The following is a 17,515-nucleotide window of genomic DNA, read 5'->3' on the forward strand; positions in this document are numbered from 1 at the left end:
AAATTGGCACTTCAGTCAAGGAATCACTCATGATGACCCGTATCAATTGTGATAAGTTAAATATTGAAATTACATATAATTTAGAAACACTTACTGAATTGACGCTTAAGCTTAAAGAATCACCCTTTAAAGCTAATATCAATTCAGACATGTCAAATATAGTTGAAATGATTAAAACTGAAGTATATGACTTTTTTAAATAATAATTTCAATTGCTTTATCAAAATATTATAATTAAGGTTTCAAAAGTTTATGATGACCCTTAAATCAAAATAACGATTTTAATAATCAAATAAAGATTTCACTTTCAAATTTGGGATTTAAATAAGAAATTAGGTTTAATAGATTTAAATGCACATAAATTAGTGGTTAGAAAATACGGGGTGTTACAAGTTACCTCCTTGTACGATGTCCAGTCTTGTCGTGCGATCTGTCGTGCGTCTGGACGTGCCTAAAAATCGACCATAACAGTTGACTTGGCAAATTCTTCCAATCAAGATTTATTATAGGTGATTTATGAAAGAGTTCTGTCTTCGATAAGTGCAATTACTAGATATATCAAGGATCACTATTATGGAGATAATAAGTTCGTTCTTTTGGGTCGTCATTATCTGTTGCTAGACTATGATCAATGATCTTTGGGCTAGTCAAATAGTCCAAAGCCCACTAGAATGGATCCTATGAGGTCACACACAAAGGTATTGAGTTAAGTAAGTTAGAAGCTCATTTATGGGCCTCATGAACAAGAAACTAATCATAAATTGGATTGGGCTAGCACAATAGGTCTAAGATGCATCCGTGTGCACCTATTTTGGATGCAACATCAACCCACAAGCCCAATTTTAAACATGCCCCATTAAAAAAGCCCCAAACCAAAATGAGCCCACCCAAAAATTGAACATATGTTTAAATTACAGCCCACTCAACCATCACTTACAACAGCTATTATTTTTTTTTAAAAAAAACGTCACTCTTAAATTTAAATTTCTGAAATTTATTATTCATCTCTTTTATTTTCTCCCTCTAACAATCAAACACAATTCACTCTCTCTTCAAAACACCCATGAATATTTGAGATGAGATGAAAAATCAAACAAATTCTCCCTGAAAAAGGCAATTTAATGTAAATTTTACTTAATTTTTGTTTGAATTTATATGTTTATCACTTAATTTTAAATTTTACTTAATTTTGTTTGAATTTATATGTTTATCACTTAATCTTTCAAAAAAAAAAAAATGTTTATCACTTAATTTTGTTGGATATTGTTTGGATATTGTTCGATACTCTATTGTTCGAAATATTCTTATGTTCATATTTTGAATACTTATGTTCACTTTCTGCAATACATATGTTCATATTTTTTATGCGTATGTTCACTTTCTTAGATGTTTATGTTCATATTTTGAATCCTTGTAATCTTTCTGAAATGCATATATTCACTTTCTAAATCCATATGTTCATATTTTTTTATGTATATGTTCACTTTCTAAAATGCTTAATTATGTTCATACGCATTCAAAAATGAACCAATGCATATGTCACATTTAATACTTATGATGCATATGTTTCATAATCATATTATTTTTTATTTCTTCAATTTTTTATGTTCATAATTAAATGCCTTATATTCATAATAATATTTTATATGTTCATGATGTAAATATTCATAGTAAATATTTGTTGTTCATGAAATATTCTCATTAAATCTGTTTATGCATATGTTCTCTTTCTTAAATACATATGTTTATATTATTTACGCATATATTCACCTTTTAAATGCTTATGTTCACTTTAAGGAAACAAATGCTTACGTTCATATTTTGAATTGTTATGTTTACTTTCTGAAATACAAATGTTCATATTTTTTATGCCTATATTCACTTTCTGAAAAGGTAATATTCACATTTAAGGGAACCTATGCATATGTTCATATTTTGCATGATTATGTTCATTGATAAAAAAAATGTAGAAAATCAGATGAAATTAATCAAAATTAATCAGCTCATAAGAAATCGAAATTTATACGTAATACATCAAATTGATCGAACATAACCAAAAATCAAATGAAATTGAATAACTGATCAATCGAAACTAATCGAAGCTAACCTAAAATCATACAAAACACAATTACAATTGAAACTAACAAAAAAAAATCTAATTACAAATCGCAAAATCAAGCAACTAACCTGCATTGACGATGTCTTCGTCGAGAACAACCAATTCCATATTTATCCAATCGAAACAGATGCAATCGCAAAACAGAGGATAATTTTTCCAGAAAAAACAGAGGAAAAAGAAATTAAAGAAGGAGAAAAAACATAGAATAATTTTTCCAGGAAAAAAACAGAGAACAAACTATAGTAATGAAAATTTTTATGGAAAACTTTGATGAGAATTAGGAAATATAGGAGAAGAGAGAGAATTGGAAAAGAAGAAACCAAAATTTTTAAAAAAAGAAACTTAGAAACTTGAGCGGGAAGAAACATTAGAGAACACTAAATAGGTGGGCTGCGTTTCACGTAGTTTCTCCTGCGTTTTGAGCAGTGACACCTACTTCTAGGTGTAGGAGGTTACACCTAAGAATATGTGGGGCTAGCATAGTTAGAGTTATTAGGTTTTGGACTTGGTCATGAACTCTTATTTAGAGATGAGATCTATAAATAAGGTCCATGCCTAGGGTTGTATGATACAACACAATTAATAGTTGATTGTGCATCAAGCAACCAGAAATCCCAAAACCCTCACTCTCTCTCTCTGTCCCACGCCTCTCTCCTCCCCCCCTTTAAACTCACGGTCGACCACTCCTAGTGGCGCGTGTGGTGGTTCGTGATTTGTTCGTTGCTCGTTCTTCTCCTTAGAAGGTCAATGGAAGGGTTCAATTGCAACTAACTAGCATTAGTGGAGGTCTTAATCTGTGCCTATGGACCAAGTAGAGGAATCATGTTTGAGGTTCTTTGTCTCCCTTGTTCTTGTTCGATCGCACGTGGAATCACGCTTCAAAGGTATTAATTCTAATTCTTTATGTGTTATGCATGATCTTGGGGGTGCTATATGAATATGATTCATGTTTTCCGCATTCGTACCTATAAACTCCTACAATTTAATTACAACAAATTCCCATAAATTAAATAAATAAAGCAGGAAAGACAAAACATTAATTACAGAGCTGCAATTAAATTCCAAATTATAAGGATTCCTCCTTTTTTTTCATTTTTTTTTAGTGATTGATTCCAAAGAGCACTTAACAAAGTGAAACAGAGGGAGTAATTTACTTTATTTACCCATCTTAAACAAACTTAAATGGTTTGAAAGTAAAGCAATAATATTTTAAACCATAGAGCGAGACAGGTCAAAGCTAGTATAGTTCGAGTGACTTCTGTTTTAGTGTATATATAGATAGATAGATTAGTTTTATGATTAGTTAAGTGGTTATTCGTATGTATATAAGTAAAATTCTATTGTTAATTGGATATTCATATTAATTATAATATGTGATGTGTTGTTATAAATAAAAGTCTATTTTGTCAATAAAAACAATTACTAGTATAAATTATTTTATGTATATTTTTTTTATCCCAAACAAATCTATCCAATCCAATTTAACATGACATTTAATCTAATCACAATAATATCTATTTGTCACTTATATGACTCGACACTTGGCGAAAAACTGGAATGTTAAGTGTCGTGGTCTGGGTGCGAAACCGGCTTTATTTATTAGTGATATAACATGATATTGATAACCTAAAAGTAACAACTGTATATCAAACAGATCACGGGACAAAAGTCTATGATTGTTGATTATATTAACACAAATCACTGCACAAATCAATAGTACCACTTGGCACACATACCTAACCTCTTTTTTTTTCTTTCAATTTTAAAAAAATAATTTATAATAAAATCATCAAATAAAGTTAATTCATTACATATAACCAACATTATTTCTTTTATATTCCCACTAACTTAAATATAGATTATAATAACATTAAACAGTTAAAATGCTCTAGGCATTAAGTAACTTGCATAATAATTTAAGTATCAAAGTGATATGTTTTATTTTCTTAAAAACACACATCAAGGAAAAACTCGTGTGTCAAATGGGCCAAAAAGCTAGTTTAATTAATGAATAATTGATGTTAAATGAATTACAAGTACTACGTACATAATAACATAAGAATTTTCCACAGCTAGGATGTCATTGAACTCCCCTTCTTCAACCTTGCCACCTCCATTTCTTCAGTCGTATATAGTTTATCACCATGCAATGGTTATGTACCCTCCCCTCGCAACTTCATCATATATATGAGAAGGCAATTGTATTTAATAATTCTTATATTTACAATATTTCTACAATTTACGAAGTGTATACACCAATTCTAAAAGACATTTGAATTCTTCATATCATGGTTTCAATCTTATCAAGTCTCTTCACTCTTTGCATTGACCTGATAAGCAAAGTCAGAAAAACACCTGCAACAAAATATGCAGTGATTTTACTACCTTTGTGTAATGTATATACCAGAGAAACTTAAATGAAAATGCTTTTGCAGGCAGTGGAGTCTTACCTGCGCCTACAAACGAACTGTTAGCGACAATTTGACTTCCTTGGCTGCTGAAGGTGACCCCCAGGTTCAGCAGGGTACCGCCTAGCACTGTGTACATGGTTGCCATTTGCAATATTGTTGCCTTCCGAGCTGCTCTTTCTGACTAGAATAGTAGAGTTTTTTACCCAACAAGAATTCAAGGCAGAAATTAGTCACGTCAATTTGCATATGCTCTTTTATAAAGTAATTGTATAGCTACAATTGCCTTCCTATCCATATTTTTTCAACACTCAGTCATCCAAAGCACAAGCAATGATGCATAGATGAGACGTCTGATTTTCTATAACAAGTCAAGAATAGCTTTTGACCTGCTGATTTTTTTCATATAAATTCCTACAGTATCATAGTATGTGTTAAAACTTAAAGCTTCCTTCGAAACGACACTAGTGTTCTAAAAATGGATGAACCCATCACACAGATCATATGTCTATCTTATAAGTTATAGCCCTAGACAGTTGCCCTGAAATACAGATGCTGTATAGAAATAGAGCTCAATCCCAACAGCTCCCTCAACTCCATGCTCAATTTAAAGAAAACTTCTCACATTAGCACCATGCTAACAAGTCAGTGCTAACTAGTAAGTTCCTATAAGAATGTATACAAGATCCAAAGTACAAATTGACAATACTGACAGTATATTAAACAAAATTAGGACATATAAGACACAACTGCCCTGTCAACCAAAAAAAAAAAAAAGAGACACGATTGTAGGCTATGAAATGCACTGCATCCACCCATCCCAAATGACTTATCTCAACTAGGATAGTGTAACAAGTAACATGAACTCCATAGGCTTCCATGAATCAAATCACCATTTATTCACACAAATGTAAACTAAGGCCCACTACATTTTAGCTAGGAATTTCATAAGCTACAAAGCATGAGAAGTCATCGAGCTATCTATGTAAAAAAAAGTTTAATTTAGGTTACTCAGGCTTGGAAGCTACTGTTGGTAATGGAAAGAGTGAGACCTGGCTATGTAATGAAATTTTTTGCAGGATTTTAGTCCAAACTGATTAGTCAAGTGTCCACATTCACGTCACCGTGTTGTATATACAGCATGGATACATATAAATACTCTAATTATTAGCCTATTAGGTAACACTTATGCATCATCCTATCAATTGCCAATTGGCAGGTGCCGAGTACTTATTTGTTGCCTCTCTACATAGTGGTCATGATAACTAGGAGATCCTCATATCTCAATGGAGGTAAAATGTAACTCTCCATTATAAAACCTTTTTATAGGGTAAAACCTCACATCCTCTCTTTCCATCCTTCACATTAGAAGTAGCCCCTTTCCTCCAGTTCCTCACAAAAAGAAAATAGAAGAGGAATTATACAGCATGTAATATACACAATCTTAACTTCAAGTGTCTCAAATCCATGGTCATACAGTACGACTATATGAGAACTAGAAATTACGTTTGGCGGGGGTTTACCTCAAGAACTCGCACTCGTAGCTTTAAATCTCCTGTTTCTAGTTGCTTCACAAACTCTTCTATGCGCTGGACTCGGTATGGCATGGATACTGTGTAGTCTCTGGCCTGCAAATATGAGATAAATTGATGGATTGTTAAATCAACTGTCTGAGCAATTTAGGAAACGAGAGACTAATAGCAAGACACAAGATTTGCTACATCTTCAGCTTGTTTCCTTATCTCCTGCACGAGTTGAACTCCTGTACGACGCCTGTCTTTCAGGTCAAGAAGCTCCTGCAGGGAGTTTATATACATATTAGATCTACTGCTGAAAGAAAAATTGACATACACATAAGTACTAGATGATAACATTATGCTATATTTATCTCCATTACACATACTTGAGCATATGGTGCAGCAATCTTCACAAAGGAGAAATCCGGGTCAAGAAATTTGCCAACGCCTAGAGGAAAAAAGGGGAGATTGTCAAGTTTCGTCATATAATCACAAAATAATGCTCTCTTATAGCAGCAAGTTATTTACAATCAATTAACTCAAACAAATATACTGGTGGGATCTGGATAAACAACAGAAAGATTAAAGAGCACACTAAAAATTAGCAATCTAGAACACCCTTTTAGCTTATACCATCTGTTTCTAGGTTCAAAATCTCCTGTAATTTTACTGACTGAAAGCAAAAATAGCTACCCTCTAGCAGGAATGGGGTAGGATAATGAGCTAGCAATCTAGAACCTGACAGTTGAAGTGAGCTATAAGTATATAATATGATGATTGAGTAATTTCCATATTATACTCAATGTCAGGACCAGGAGAAGATTGTACTTCTCTTAATGCTGATTTGACAATAAAAGATGCAGCAAACTTAAGACACTATAATCACTAGTACATCAGTACATCCTGAACAGTTATTTTAAAGGATTCCAATCATCAAAGTAAGAGAACACATTGGCGGACGTAGGAAGTAACAAGGGGTAGCACATGCTACCCCTAGAAAAGAGAAAAAAAAAATAGTGTTGATTAGAGAGACCTGTTATTATGTATAGGCGGTCTCTTTGATCAGCCAATAGGAGCATATTCATTGTACCCGTAGGGCCCATATCACCAATTTCCTTTGCTTTCAGTTTTATAGCAAAAGAGACCAGTTGTTTCTAACAACCAGTCTATTAGGTTGTCTTGTGTTTTTTTTTTCTTCTTTCCAAACTTTTGCTTATGATCTTCTACTTCTACTTTATGTGAGCATAATTAATTATGCATTGTAACATTTTTTTTTTTTTTTGAAATCATTCATTTAATTTATGAAAAATCAAGTAATAAAATTTATGATTTCAAAATTATAAATAAATATACTCATACTTTAATTATTTTTTAATCACCATACCTATGTAGATGATACCAATCATACAATTTTATTTTTTTTATGAGTTCATTTGATGAAATTCTTCCCATTTTGTTTCTCTTTTATTTCAATGCACATATTTGGTACATAATTAATTAAGTAATTTATTTATAATTTAGTTTTTTTTTTTTTTTGACATATTTATAATTTAGTTTTAAATGAAAGCAATTAAGAAAAGTTATTTTATATACAAATTACCATTTACAAAGTAGCTTTTAAACTTGTGAATGATGGATACGAAATACATAGAAAGGTAATTTATTGAACATATAAAATACTTTTAATTTGATCATTGTATTATATTGATAACTAAAATATAAACTATTCCATATTTGCAAAATGAAAATTTAATTACCAAAATAAATGCTTAAAATTTAAAGGTTAATTAACGATAATATACCGTACACGTTTTTATCTCTTATTATTCAATGGCTCAATGCTACCCCTAATTAAAAATCCTGAATCCGCCACTGAGAGAACACACCCCCATATCATATATTAATCACCAACAAAGCTTATGCTATTTTTTTGCTAAACAGTGTAACAAAAGAACACACTTTTTGCACTCTTCTGCTTAAAAAAGTTTGGCTAGCGTGAGAAATTCTTATTCGTCCATTGTATTTTAAAAAAAGGACGAATCAGATCTGGTCTGGTAAACCGTGGCCAACTGGAAACTGATAATATTTTATTATGTGCGTATGTGCGGTGTGCCAGTGTTCTGATAGGAAAGAGTCTGCAGAAGAATACCTTCAAGAGTTGAAAATGCCCTTAAGACGAAGGTAAAGGTAGATGGAAAGCGAAAGGGTTGATCTTGGGCAATAGCAAACAAATCCTGGAATATTTACAATTCATATAACAGAGTATATCAGAAACAAAAGGATAGTTAATAGGTCAAAATCAAGACCATCACCTGCGCTATATAGTAAAAGCATTCAGTAAAAATTCATCAGAGAATTCCGTGCTTATGCCATGTTCTCTACCTTATTTTTTGCTGAACTGAAATTATTTTTATCAAATTGAAAATATTTTTACTTAATACTTGTATTATTTTTAAGGTGAGGCCCTTGTATGGTCAAACAAGTTCATACATCTTATAACTTCAAATATTTTCTGTACAAATAAGCTAAAAGGTTATTAGGTGAAAAGTACTCAAAGCTTTAACAATATAGAATAATATCTATAGACCATGATTAATAATGCAGATAAGCAAACTCCAATAGTAAAATAAATTTCCTCCCTTCCCCACCCCCCACCCCCCATCTCTCAAAAACCTATGAATAACAGCAGCAATGTGAACTGGAACCCGATACCTTATCCAGCATAACACATTCAAGGTTGTGTTGTGTACTTTTTCACCTTGCAAAAGGTAAATTTCTAGCCTAATAAGTTCATATAAGAGTAAGTTCAGAAACGTCACAACTAAAATTAAGTTCAGACAAAGATAGGTTCAGAATTTCAGATAACGTAATAAAGTGTAATATGTTCGGATATGTCAACGGTTTTCAATTTTACAGACGACGGGCTACACAGCCTAAACCTCAAAAATATATACACCAATTTATAAAAGCCATCATGAATGCATGAGGCGGTCTAGCTAACCAAGGAATAGATTGAGTAAGATGTTGATTTTCATACCTCACCAATAGCAGCCAACGTTTGCTGTTGATCTGGTGATTGACTCAATAAATTGTCTAAAAAGAACCGCACAGATCTCTTCACCTGTAAGCCGAATGAGAAGCTTTTCAGGTTTAAGATGCAGAGACAAAAGAAGTGTTTATGACTTCCTGAAATTACATACCGCAGACAAATCTCCTGTGGGCTGAAGTGCTCCAAGATCAATGAGACTCCTAATAACCTGAGTGGATGAGGTTTTTCAGCAAATAATGAATAGGTTTTCCAGTGAAACTGAAGTTGAATTAACAATAAGCTTCTATACTACTTCCTCCGTCCCATAATAATCGACACGTTTGACCTTTTTTCACTATAAACATAATAACTTGGACCGTAGATTTTTAGTAACAAAAAAAAAACAAATTTTATCATAAAATATGTTGTTAAATAGGTATTAATACAAAGTTTCACAATATCAACTAATTATTTTTACTAATTTTTAATTATATACATTTGAGGTCAAATTAGCTCATTGGCATGTGTGTCATGTTTGAGGGTGTCAATTATTCTGGCATTTTGGGACGGGGAGAGTAATAAAGTCACCAACAGGCAACAGACACCCTTCATCCAGCCAAATGAAGAAGTTGATATAGCATATAGCCATATACTCACCAACATACCCATTGAGAAAAGCTAAGCCTTAGGCTGGGAAATAAATTAAGAAGCATAAGATGTTGATGATGGTGAGCTACCAAATTATGTTAATAGTCTAATCGATATCCATATCCAGTGAACCCGACAAACTTTATGTGATATTGGCCTATTGCAAATTGCTAAAATCTGTTACGGAAAGGTAGTAAAATGCATATTAATACCTTTGTTGCATCTTTCTCATAAACTGCATAAAACAAATCCAGCAATCTTTCCCGTGTGAAAGATTTGATTTCTCCCATCATTCCAAAGTCGTAATAGATGATTGCTTCATCCTTGTCAATAGCAAGATTTCCAGGATGAGGGTCAGCATGAAAGAAGCCTGTCTTTAATATCTGCAATGATCCAAAATAGAGAAAAAAAATTATCAGTGCAACGAAGAACAGTAATTAGATTAGTCAAAAGAACACACTCAAACTCTCAACTCTCGTGGCTAACAGTTGAGACTTTGAGACATAACCATCAGCCAAGAATTAATTAATCCCATCAATCAGTTTAATTGCAGAAAGGAGTAAGGTGAATAGTATATCTAAATTGTCAATTTCTTAATCATTTTACTGCATAAAGGCCATATATTTCCACAGTAAAGATTGTAGTCTGCATTTTCAATTAATAGCTACTAGATAGCTTTGACACGAAGAAATGCTTAATACATGATGCATAAAGCATGGAGTTTACAAAATGACAAGCACAGCATTGCAGCATGAATATCTTATTACTACGTACAACCACATTGTGGCACACTGGCACATATCACTTTTTTCTCAGAACTGATGCATGTACAGTCCTTTAAAGAATCCATGAGGAACTGAAAGGTTCAAAATTATCATGCACATGGTACCTGAATTAAGTATGCTTCAATAGCACGTGATGCAATCCGAGAACGATTATAGCCACGTGCATCCAGCTTGGCCAAATTATTTATTTTCACACCTGTTTGAAAAAGTAATCGATCAATTTGGTGGAATAAGCATTCAAAATTAAGCTTCTTAAAGGACTAATTAATTATACGGAGTAGTTCAACTCAGGCCAGAGCATATGAATACCAGCATCATACCTGGAACATATTCCAAGGTCAAAACCTTTAAGGCAGTATAATCCCAGTGAATCATCTGAGTAAGAGAAGGATACAATCACACTATTTTACTAAACAAGTTAAGAAGGAAGGTAAAAAATACATGTAAAGACAATAGCTTGAAAATAGAAATGTCCAACAGAAAGAAACTCACAGGTACTCTAACCCATTTGACATTCCGGAAATCCCGGCGAAATCTATCAGCATTTTTCCCTTCATTGATGTAATCTATCTCTTGGTACAAAATTCTACAGCACAATTTAAAAGTGAAAATTTCACAGGTCTAGTAAGTTCCAAGGAAATGCATGCCAAGCATTACAGTGGTCAAAGGCCGTCAAATTATCAAACAAAAAAAGATCAATGTTTTTTTTTTTTTTTTTTTTTTTTTTTTTTTTTTTTTTTTTTTTTTGATAAGAAATGGATAAAATGTTTTGTAGAAAAAAAAAGGATAAAATGTTGATAAGAACCCAAATAATATTTTCATGAAAAAAAAGGAATTTATAAATACTAGATACTTGTCAGCTTTATTTATTTCCTCTAAACCTGCAATAAGTTTAGAGGACTGTAGTTTACATTTCCCACCACTTCATAAGTTTTGATTTTTTATTATATAAATACCATCAGTTGTAATAAAAAGAAAATATAGTATTTAAAGCAATACTTCTCATGTTACCCTCTTATATACCCTTATCACTATTTAACATTTTAATGCAATCTTTAAGAGGGTGATATAGTCAATTGAGCCAAAAAAATTTCAAATTAAAGTGATAGTGTATTATGAAGAAGAAAGTTTGATCAAGTTCTAGTAGAGCAACTTCAATGAATTCAGTTTAGCATTTCAAGCATCGTATTATTTCATATGCAAGATAAAATAATGTTCTATGCAAGAAAGAGTTGCTAAGAGTGTAAGACAATAACATATTTATCATGAGAGCAACAATTTGCAAACAAACAGAATAGTTAGATTAGTAAGTAACCAGTGGCTTCTAGTCACAAGAAAATCAGCAGAAATAACAAACGATATAGTAATTAAAAAGGAGGAAATATCTTGAAGAACAGCTCTGATGTGAAAGTATGCAACAAATATCTTGTACAGTACCAACTAAGCTATGTATATAACCTAAAAGTGGATGGGGGGAGAGGGAAGGACATTCTAGCGCTGGAGTCAAATACTAACTACGTTTTATTTCCCAGTACATTTTTTTTTATAGAGTTTCTGGACAAATTACATGTGATTCATAGTTGTGAGGATTGCTGCTAGACATGTATTCAAGTGGACATGACAGCTCTTTTTGTTTCAAACTTACAGGGGACTAATTCTCTTTTGTTTATAAAGCGATACACTAGTCAAACTACTCTCATCAGCAATTAGAGCCTCCCTGCATATTCATCAGCATGATTGGCCTAACTATAACTCTGAGCCAAATTCATCAGCATGATAGGCCTAACCATTACTCTGAGCCAAATCATTCTATATGAAGTTTTTTTTTTAGCATATGAGACTATGAGTAACCTGATTGTACAGTCACTTTATTGTTATAAGGCACCTTTCTACTTCATTTGTTTTTAACCATTAGCATATACAAATCAGTTCCCTGTTTTCCTGTCATAAGGACAATGGTATAGGCACGAGATCTTCCAAAACCACCAAAGAGTGACTTTATAGCTCCCAAATTCTTTAGAGAATGGCAGAATAAATACAACCAACCCATCAGCAACCAACCAAGAACCTCAGACTGTCACTCCTCAATCTGTAACCATTTACAGTTCCATTCATCCATGTCCGACATGCATAAGTTAAAGGCAAAGGGATGTTGATGAAAGCTACTTTAACAAGACATAATAGGTCTACACCTCTTGAACTTAGACATTGTGAAAACTAATTGTTATGTCCGATTAAGCTATCAAGTTATATTTTTCCAACAACAATTGGTCATATCAACCCTTAAAATGTAAATAACCCTCGTCCTACCTTAGCAAAATGCACAAATTCTAATGCATCGTATTAAATCCATTAAGACAACCACCAAGGCCAATAGAGAAAACGGACGAAAATTAGAGCTGAAAGCACAAAGTACAGCATATCATCCTCCATAGAATATCACAAGAAGGAATAAAGAGAATTAACTTAAAGAAGGAACACCAGTGAAAAGTTTAACAAAAAAGAAATAACAAAACAGTTTAGAACTTACGTAGCACATTCTTCATATATACCAATCCAATCCCTAGTTGGACCCCCTAAAGACTCACTTTTCTGGAAATATTCTGCAATCAGCTTCAGATTTCCTGAGTTTAAAGTAGCCAATTATTTCATGCAGAAACCTCTGGAAGCTAAATTGAGAGACAAAAAAAAAAAAAAAAAGAGAAAAAAAGAAAAAAAAAACTAAACTAAACTTCAATGTGTATCGACCTACAATTCATGTATGACTTCATTATATATCATGGAGAATAGCAACTATGACGTAGCAAGTGTAGATGGTCTTTCTCATAAGATGCTAAAGTAAATAATGAAAGGTGACTAGGAAAAAGGAAAGTATGACCATAACCGAGGTTTCTGCCTAGAGGGAGCAAGTGGTGAAGGTTTTTAAATGTAGGTAGGAATTAGGAAAAAAAATAATAGTCTAATTATTATATAAGCAGTGAAAATCCCTTTATTGCTTAGCTAATCCCATATCATTCGCAGGCCAATAAGCTTGAAAAAAAGTATAAGACCAAAATCATCATGATTTAATGCTTCATAAGTTAAGGGAACATATTATTAGAAAAACTATTTCGCAAGGACAATTTAATTGTGTTAAGACGGTGCTTGAGAGCCAATCCTACCCTATAGTGTTTTGGTGAGAATGTTGCTTTAGTTATAGACAATTTTTGGTTGTCATAATAAGTCAGCATTGCTTACGTAAATCAATATCAAAAAGTCTCTTCAAGCCAGGCCTTTGAACTTTTACAACAACTTTCTCTCCATTATGCAGGATAGCTCGATGAACCTACAAGGGACATTCACAATGTTTAATGACACAGAGTTGAGTAAGCACTTGAAATGCAGCATGCCAGCACAAAACAGTCTATATTAGTCATAAATTCTAGTTTGCATTATTCAAATCTCATTCTTGCTTTATATTCCCTATATGGAAAGTTAAAAATGCAAGAATACTTTTAGCTGTGTCAGAAATCTAGTGAATTCAGTTATATCAGTATATGTGCTGATGTGGTTATTATTATTAATTTTTTTTTCACCATGAGAACAACTTTATTTGATCAACACTTACATAATCAGAAGACAGATATATAGATTTTGCAGATTTAGTAAGCACAGGAAGCTACAGTTGCATTTTCTGTAGAACATACATGTAATAATACAAAATTTACAAATTTATCTAAATATTTTGTCAATGTAGCTAGCATATCAGTAAGTATATCTTAGCCTCTAAGGGTAAGTTGGACACGAGGTCATTTAATCATCTTACTGGTGGGAAAATGCCCCCAAAAACCTCCTCACTTATAAAATTATGAGACATATCTTATCAAATGGTAAACCACCATCACGTCTGAGAGAAATCAACTTCAACATCCCCAAGTAAGTTCTTATGATCTCTAGTTTATTTTACCAGAATTAATCTTTCAGTTTTCAAAGCTGCATTTTCTATCTTGAAGACAGTCGCAGTATAGAAAGAATGATATGGAAATCTCAAGAAAGTATAAATAAGAAATGAAGTGTGGCATTGTTTGTGACATCCTTGTTATAGAATTATCCTTTGGTTTGCATGATTAGGGAAGTTCTTTGATCTCAAGATGCTCTGTTCCATGAAAAGGCACTTTATACCAGGAGCAGAGGAACTTGTCTTTAACTATCTTGAATTATGTAAATCCAGAAAATACAACTGGAAATTACAGTAATTTTTAAATCAAGTTCACATTTTAATAAACTGCTTGAAAGAGCCTCTTGACTAATCTTGATTTGTTAGAAGTAATGTTGTGTACATATTGTGATACGGACCCCCAAAATGTCCACAAATCAAAGATAAGTAGATAACCAAATTTCAGACTTGTTGAGATTTAAGTCAAGTCCCAGGAAAAATATACGTAATACAGTATATGGAATATCGCCGTATGACATTGCTATCCATTCAAGAGCAGCCTTAAATAAACGTTCACAATTGACCCAAGAATTTACTGAAATTATTTTTACCACTGTGATCATTTGACAAAGAAAAAGAGTAAAAGTCAGAGAGAACACCTGACCAAGACTAGCAGCAGCAATAGGCTGATCTTCAAATTCTCTAAAGAGAATGTCAACAGGAGCTCCAAGTTCAGCAGCAATGAACTCTTTTGCTTTGTTCGATGAGAATGCAGGTACCCTATCCTGCAAACAATTCCATATGTAAAACAAGCTCATCAGAATCTAAATATAAATGATATTGCTTTGCTTTGAATAGAGCACAGAAAAGACATCTTGTGAGTTGTGACCATATATGTCTAACCTGCAACTTCGCAAGCTCATCCACATACTCTCGGGGAAATAAATCAGATCTCGTAGATGACAGTTGCCCAATTTTAATAAAAGTTGGACCGAGCTGCAGCACACGTTCCCTCAACCATGAAGCAGTTCTTTTCCTTCTCTTCTTCTGCGCATAACAGTATTGAGAGCGTATGTAAATAAAGCCCAAATAAAATTACTAAAAGTGTAACTATTACAGCCAAAGGACAGGAGAACATGATCCAAACAGGATAGAAGCAAAAAAATCAAATTAACATTTTTTTTTAAATGTTAAAAAAAAAAGGACATGAAACATACTTGCTTCTCTTCATCAAATCCACCAATGTATGCCCATTTTGCATTCTCTAATAAAACACGCACACGAAGAGAAAGAACAAACGACCAGACATCAGCAGACCTTTGGACAGAACTGTAATTGTCATTAGCCCAACTAAACCCTGCATCACTCGGCATTACCCTTGGTTCCTCTAAAGGAGGAAGTCCTTCATCCTCCAAAACTCTGGACCTCTTAACCAAGGATGAAGGAGCTTCTCTCGTAACTATATTCACTCCATTAACCACCTTACTTGCTCCATTAATAACCTTACTTGCTCCATTGATAGTCTGCTTGGTACCATTCACTGTTCTAGCCTTGTCAACAGGGGGGTTTCTTATAGTTTTTACAACTTCACTTGTTGGCACCAATTTAATTGAATGTTTGTCACTACCAGTACCTGTCGGCTCTTTGGTTTGTCGCATCTCCACCTGAAACCGGAAACCTTTAGTAAAGGCTTGCCCCTCAGACTTGGGCAATCGTCTCCCAGAAATCGAGCATGAAGAACCAAGGTCATCAACTGCTGTTCTTTGTTGGTATAGCTCAAAATTGCGGCAATAACAGCCCTGTGAAGCTAGTATTGCCGCCATTTAAGCAAGATCCTCACAAAAACTGATCAAACACAAACTTTATGTTACAATTACAACTAGTTCTAAAATCATGACATAAATTAAGTCTTCAGAAAATCAAATTCCACATTTAATAAAAATAGTAATCAAATAGCTACAATGAACAATGAATTTAACTCAATCAACACTTCAAATTTACACAAAACTACACATGATATCATTCCATGCAAACTTAAGTAACGAAATTCGATGTAAATAGAGCAATTAACCTACCAAACTCAAGTCCTAGCAATACCACAAGCTGATGTCAGTACATTACAAACATACATATTCAACAAACACAAAATCTATCAAACGTCCAATATCATAACAGAAGTATATTAAAACATACTCTCTTACCCTCCTTCCTTTCCGGAATTGATTGTCACGTTGATAGTGTTTAAACTAGTAACGTGACAACTAAGTTCGGACCGAATTAGTAATATACAAAACAAACCCCACCAACATAATAGAACTAATAATCAACTTCAATTTAGCAAATGGCGTGCAAGAAACATATACCCACATAACCATTAATCAATTTTACAGTAAAAACACAAAAAATGTTACCTTTCAGAAAGACCCAGTATTAAAGCAACACGCTATTGCCAAATTCTCCTCAAACCCAGAAATTAAATCAATCAAAAATGTCAAAATCAATAGTTTCTTAACAATTTGACTATTCATACATCAAAAAATCAAAGAGGGTATTGTATTTGTTGCAAAGAAAAAGAGAGAGATTGAGAAAATTTTAGAATAATTAATAAAAAATAAATAAATTTAATTAAAGGAAGTATAATTTGGACTGATATTGAATATAATTAATGGATGCAAATGCGTTTCGTGTGTAAATGCACATCAACGGCTGTGAGTCACAGACTTTTGGACGAATAGTTAGTTACTGTATTTTCACTGTTTGGTAAACTAACTGTTGACGTGTCCTTTGCTGTCACCTGTGATACCGTCACAGCCGGTGAAATATGTACTAGTTGTCTCGTACAGTGTACAGTACTCCGTAGTATTTTAGTATTAGTACACGTTTAAAAGCCGGGAAAAACATTAGGATTTTTCTGAGTAAAGGTAAAATACAGTCCCTAAATTTTTGTATTTGTGCACTTTTAGTCCCTGTCAACTTTTTTGTGCACTTTTGGTCCCTCCTCCACCACTTTAGTGTTTTCTAGGCAAAAGTTTAGGGACTAAGCCTAGTCACCAATAGTTTAGGGACCATGACTCATTATATTATTTTGTTTTTT

At 33.0% G+C, this 17,515-nt stretch overlaps 1 protein-coding gene across 2 annotated transcripts; it reads right to left on the minus strand.

Moving 5' to 3' along the window:
- Window positions 1-4,095: 4,095 nt before the first annotated feature.
- LOC145558318 (protein ACTIVITY OF BC1 COMPLEX KINASE 7, chloroplastic-like) lies at window positions 4,096-17,038 on the minus strand. 2 transcript variants are annotated; one of them, XM_081619526.1, is made up of 18 exons: window positions 16,833-17,038; window positions 15,639-16,266; window positions 15,325-15,468; window positions 15,081-15,206; window positions 13,743-13,830; window positions 13,036-13,129; window positions 10,998-11,091; window positions 10,826-10,880; window positions 10,610-10,701; window positions 9,933-10,103; window positions 9,245-9,301; window positions 9,082-9,165; window positions 8,194-8,278; window positions 6,431-6,492; window positions 6,249-6,323; window positions 6,051-6,155; window positions 4,570-4,711; window positions 4,096-4,474 (listed from the first exon to the last, which is right to left on the minus strand). In XM_081619526.1, the coding sequence occupies exons 2-18, from the start codon at window positions 16,242-16,244 to the stop codon at window positions 4,401-4,403; spliced, it is 2,154 nt and encodes a 717-aa protein (XP_081475652.1). In that variant the 5' UTR covers window positions 16,245-16,266; window positions 16,833-17,038; the 3' UTR covers window positions 4,096-4,400. The 2 variants fall into 2 exon arrangements, with proteins under 2 accessions (XP_081475652.1, XP_081475653.1); XM_081619527.1 differs by lacking the exon at window positions 16,833-17,038 and adding an exon at window positions 16,623-16,762.
- Window positions 17,039-17,515: the final 477 nt, after the last annotated feature.

Source organism: Chenopodium album, chromosome 9, assembly GCF_948465745.1.
Source record: "Chenopodium album chromosome 9, dcCheAlbu1.1, whole genome shotgun sequence".
NCBI classification, from domain to species: Eukaryota; Viridiplantae; Streptophyta; class Magnoliopsida; order Caryophyllales; family Amaranthaceae; genus Chenopodium; species Chenopodium album.

What these genes read in the sequence shown, in the direction of transcription:
- LOC145558318 (XM_081619526.1), bottom strand. Translation starts at nt 16,244, where the DNA reads ATGGCGGCAATACTAGCTTCACAGGGCTGTTATTGCCGCAATTTTGAG. An exon ending in ATGAGCTTGCGAAGTTGCAG is followed by an intron (nt 15,207 to 15,324) that starts GTTAGACATATA and finishes AATTGTTTGCAG; the next exon opens with GATAGGGTACCTGCATTCTC. An exon ending in CGTTGGCTGCTATTGGTGAG is followed by an intron (nt 8,279 to 9,081) that starts GTATGAAAATCA and finishes TAAATATTCCAG; the next exon opens with GATTTGTTTGCTATTGCCCA.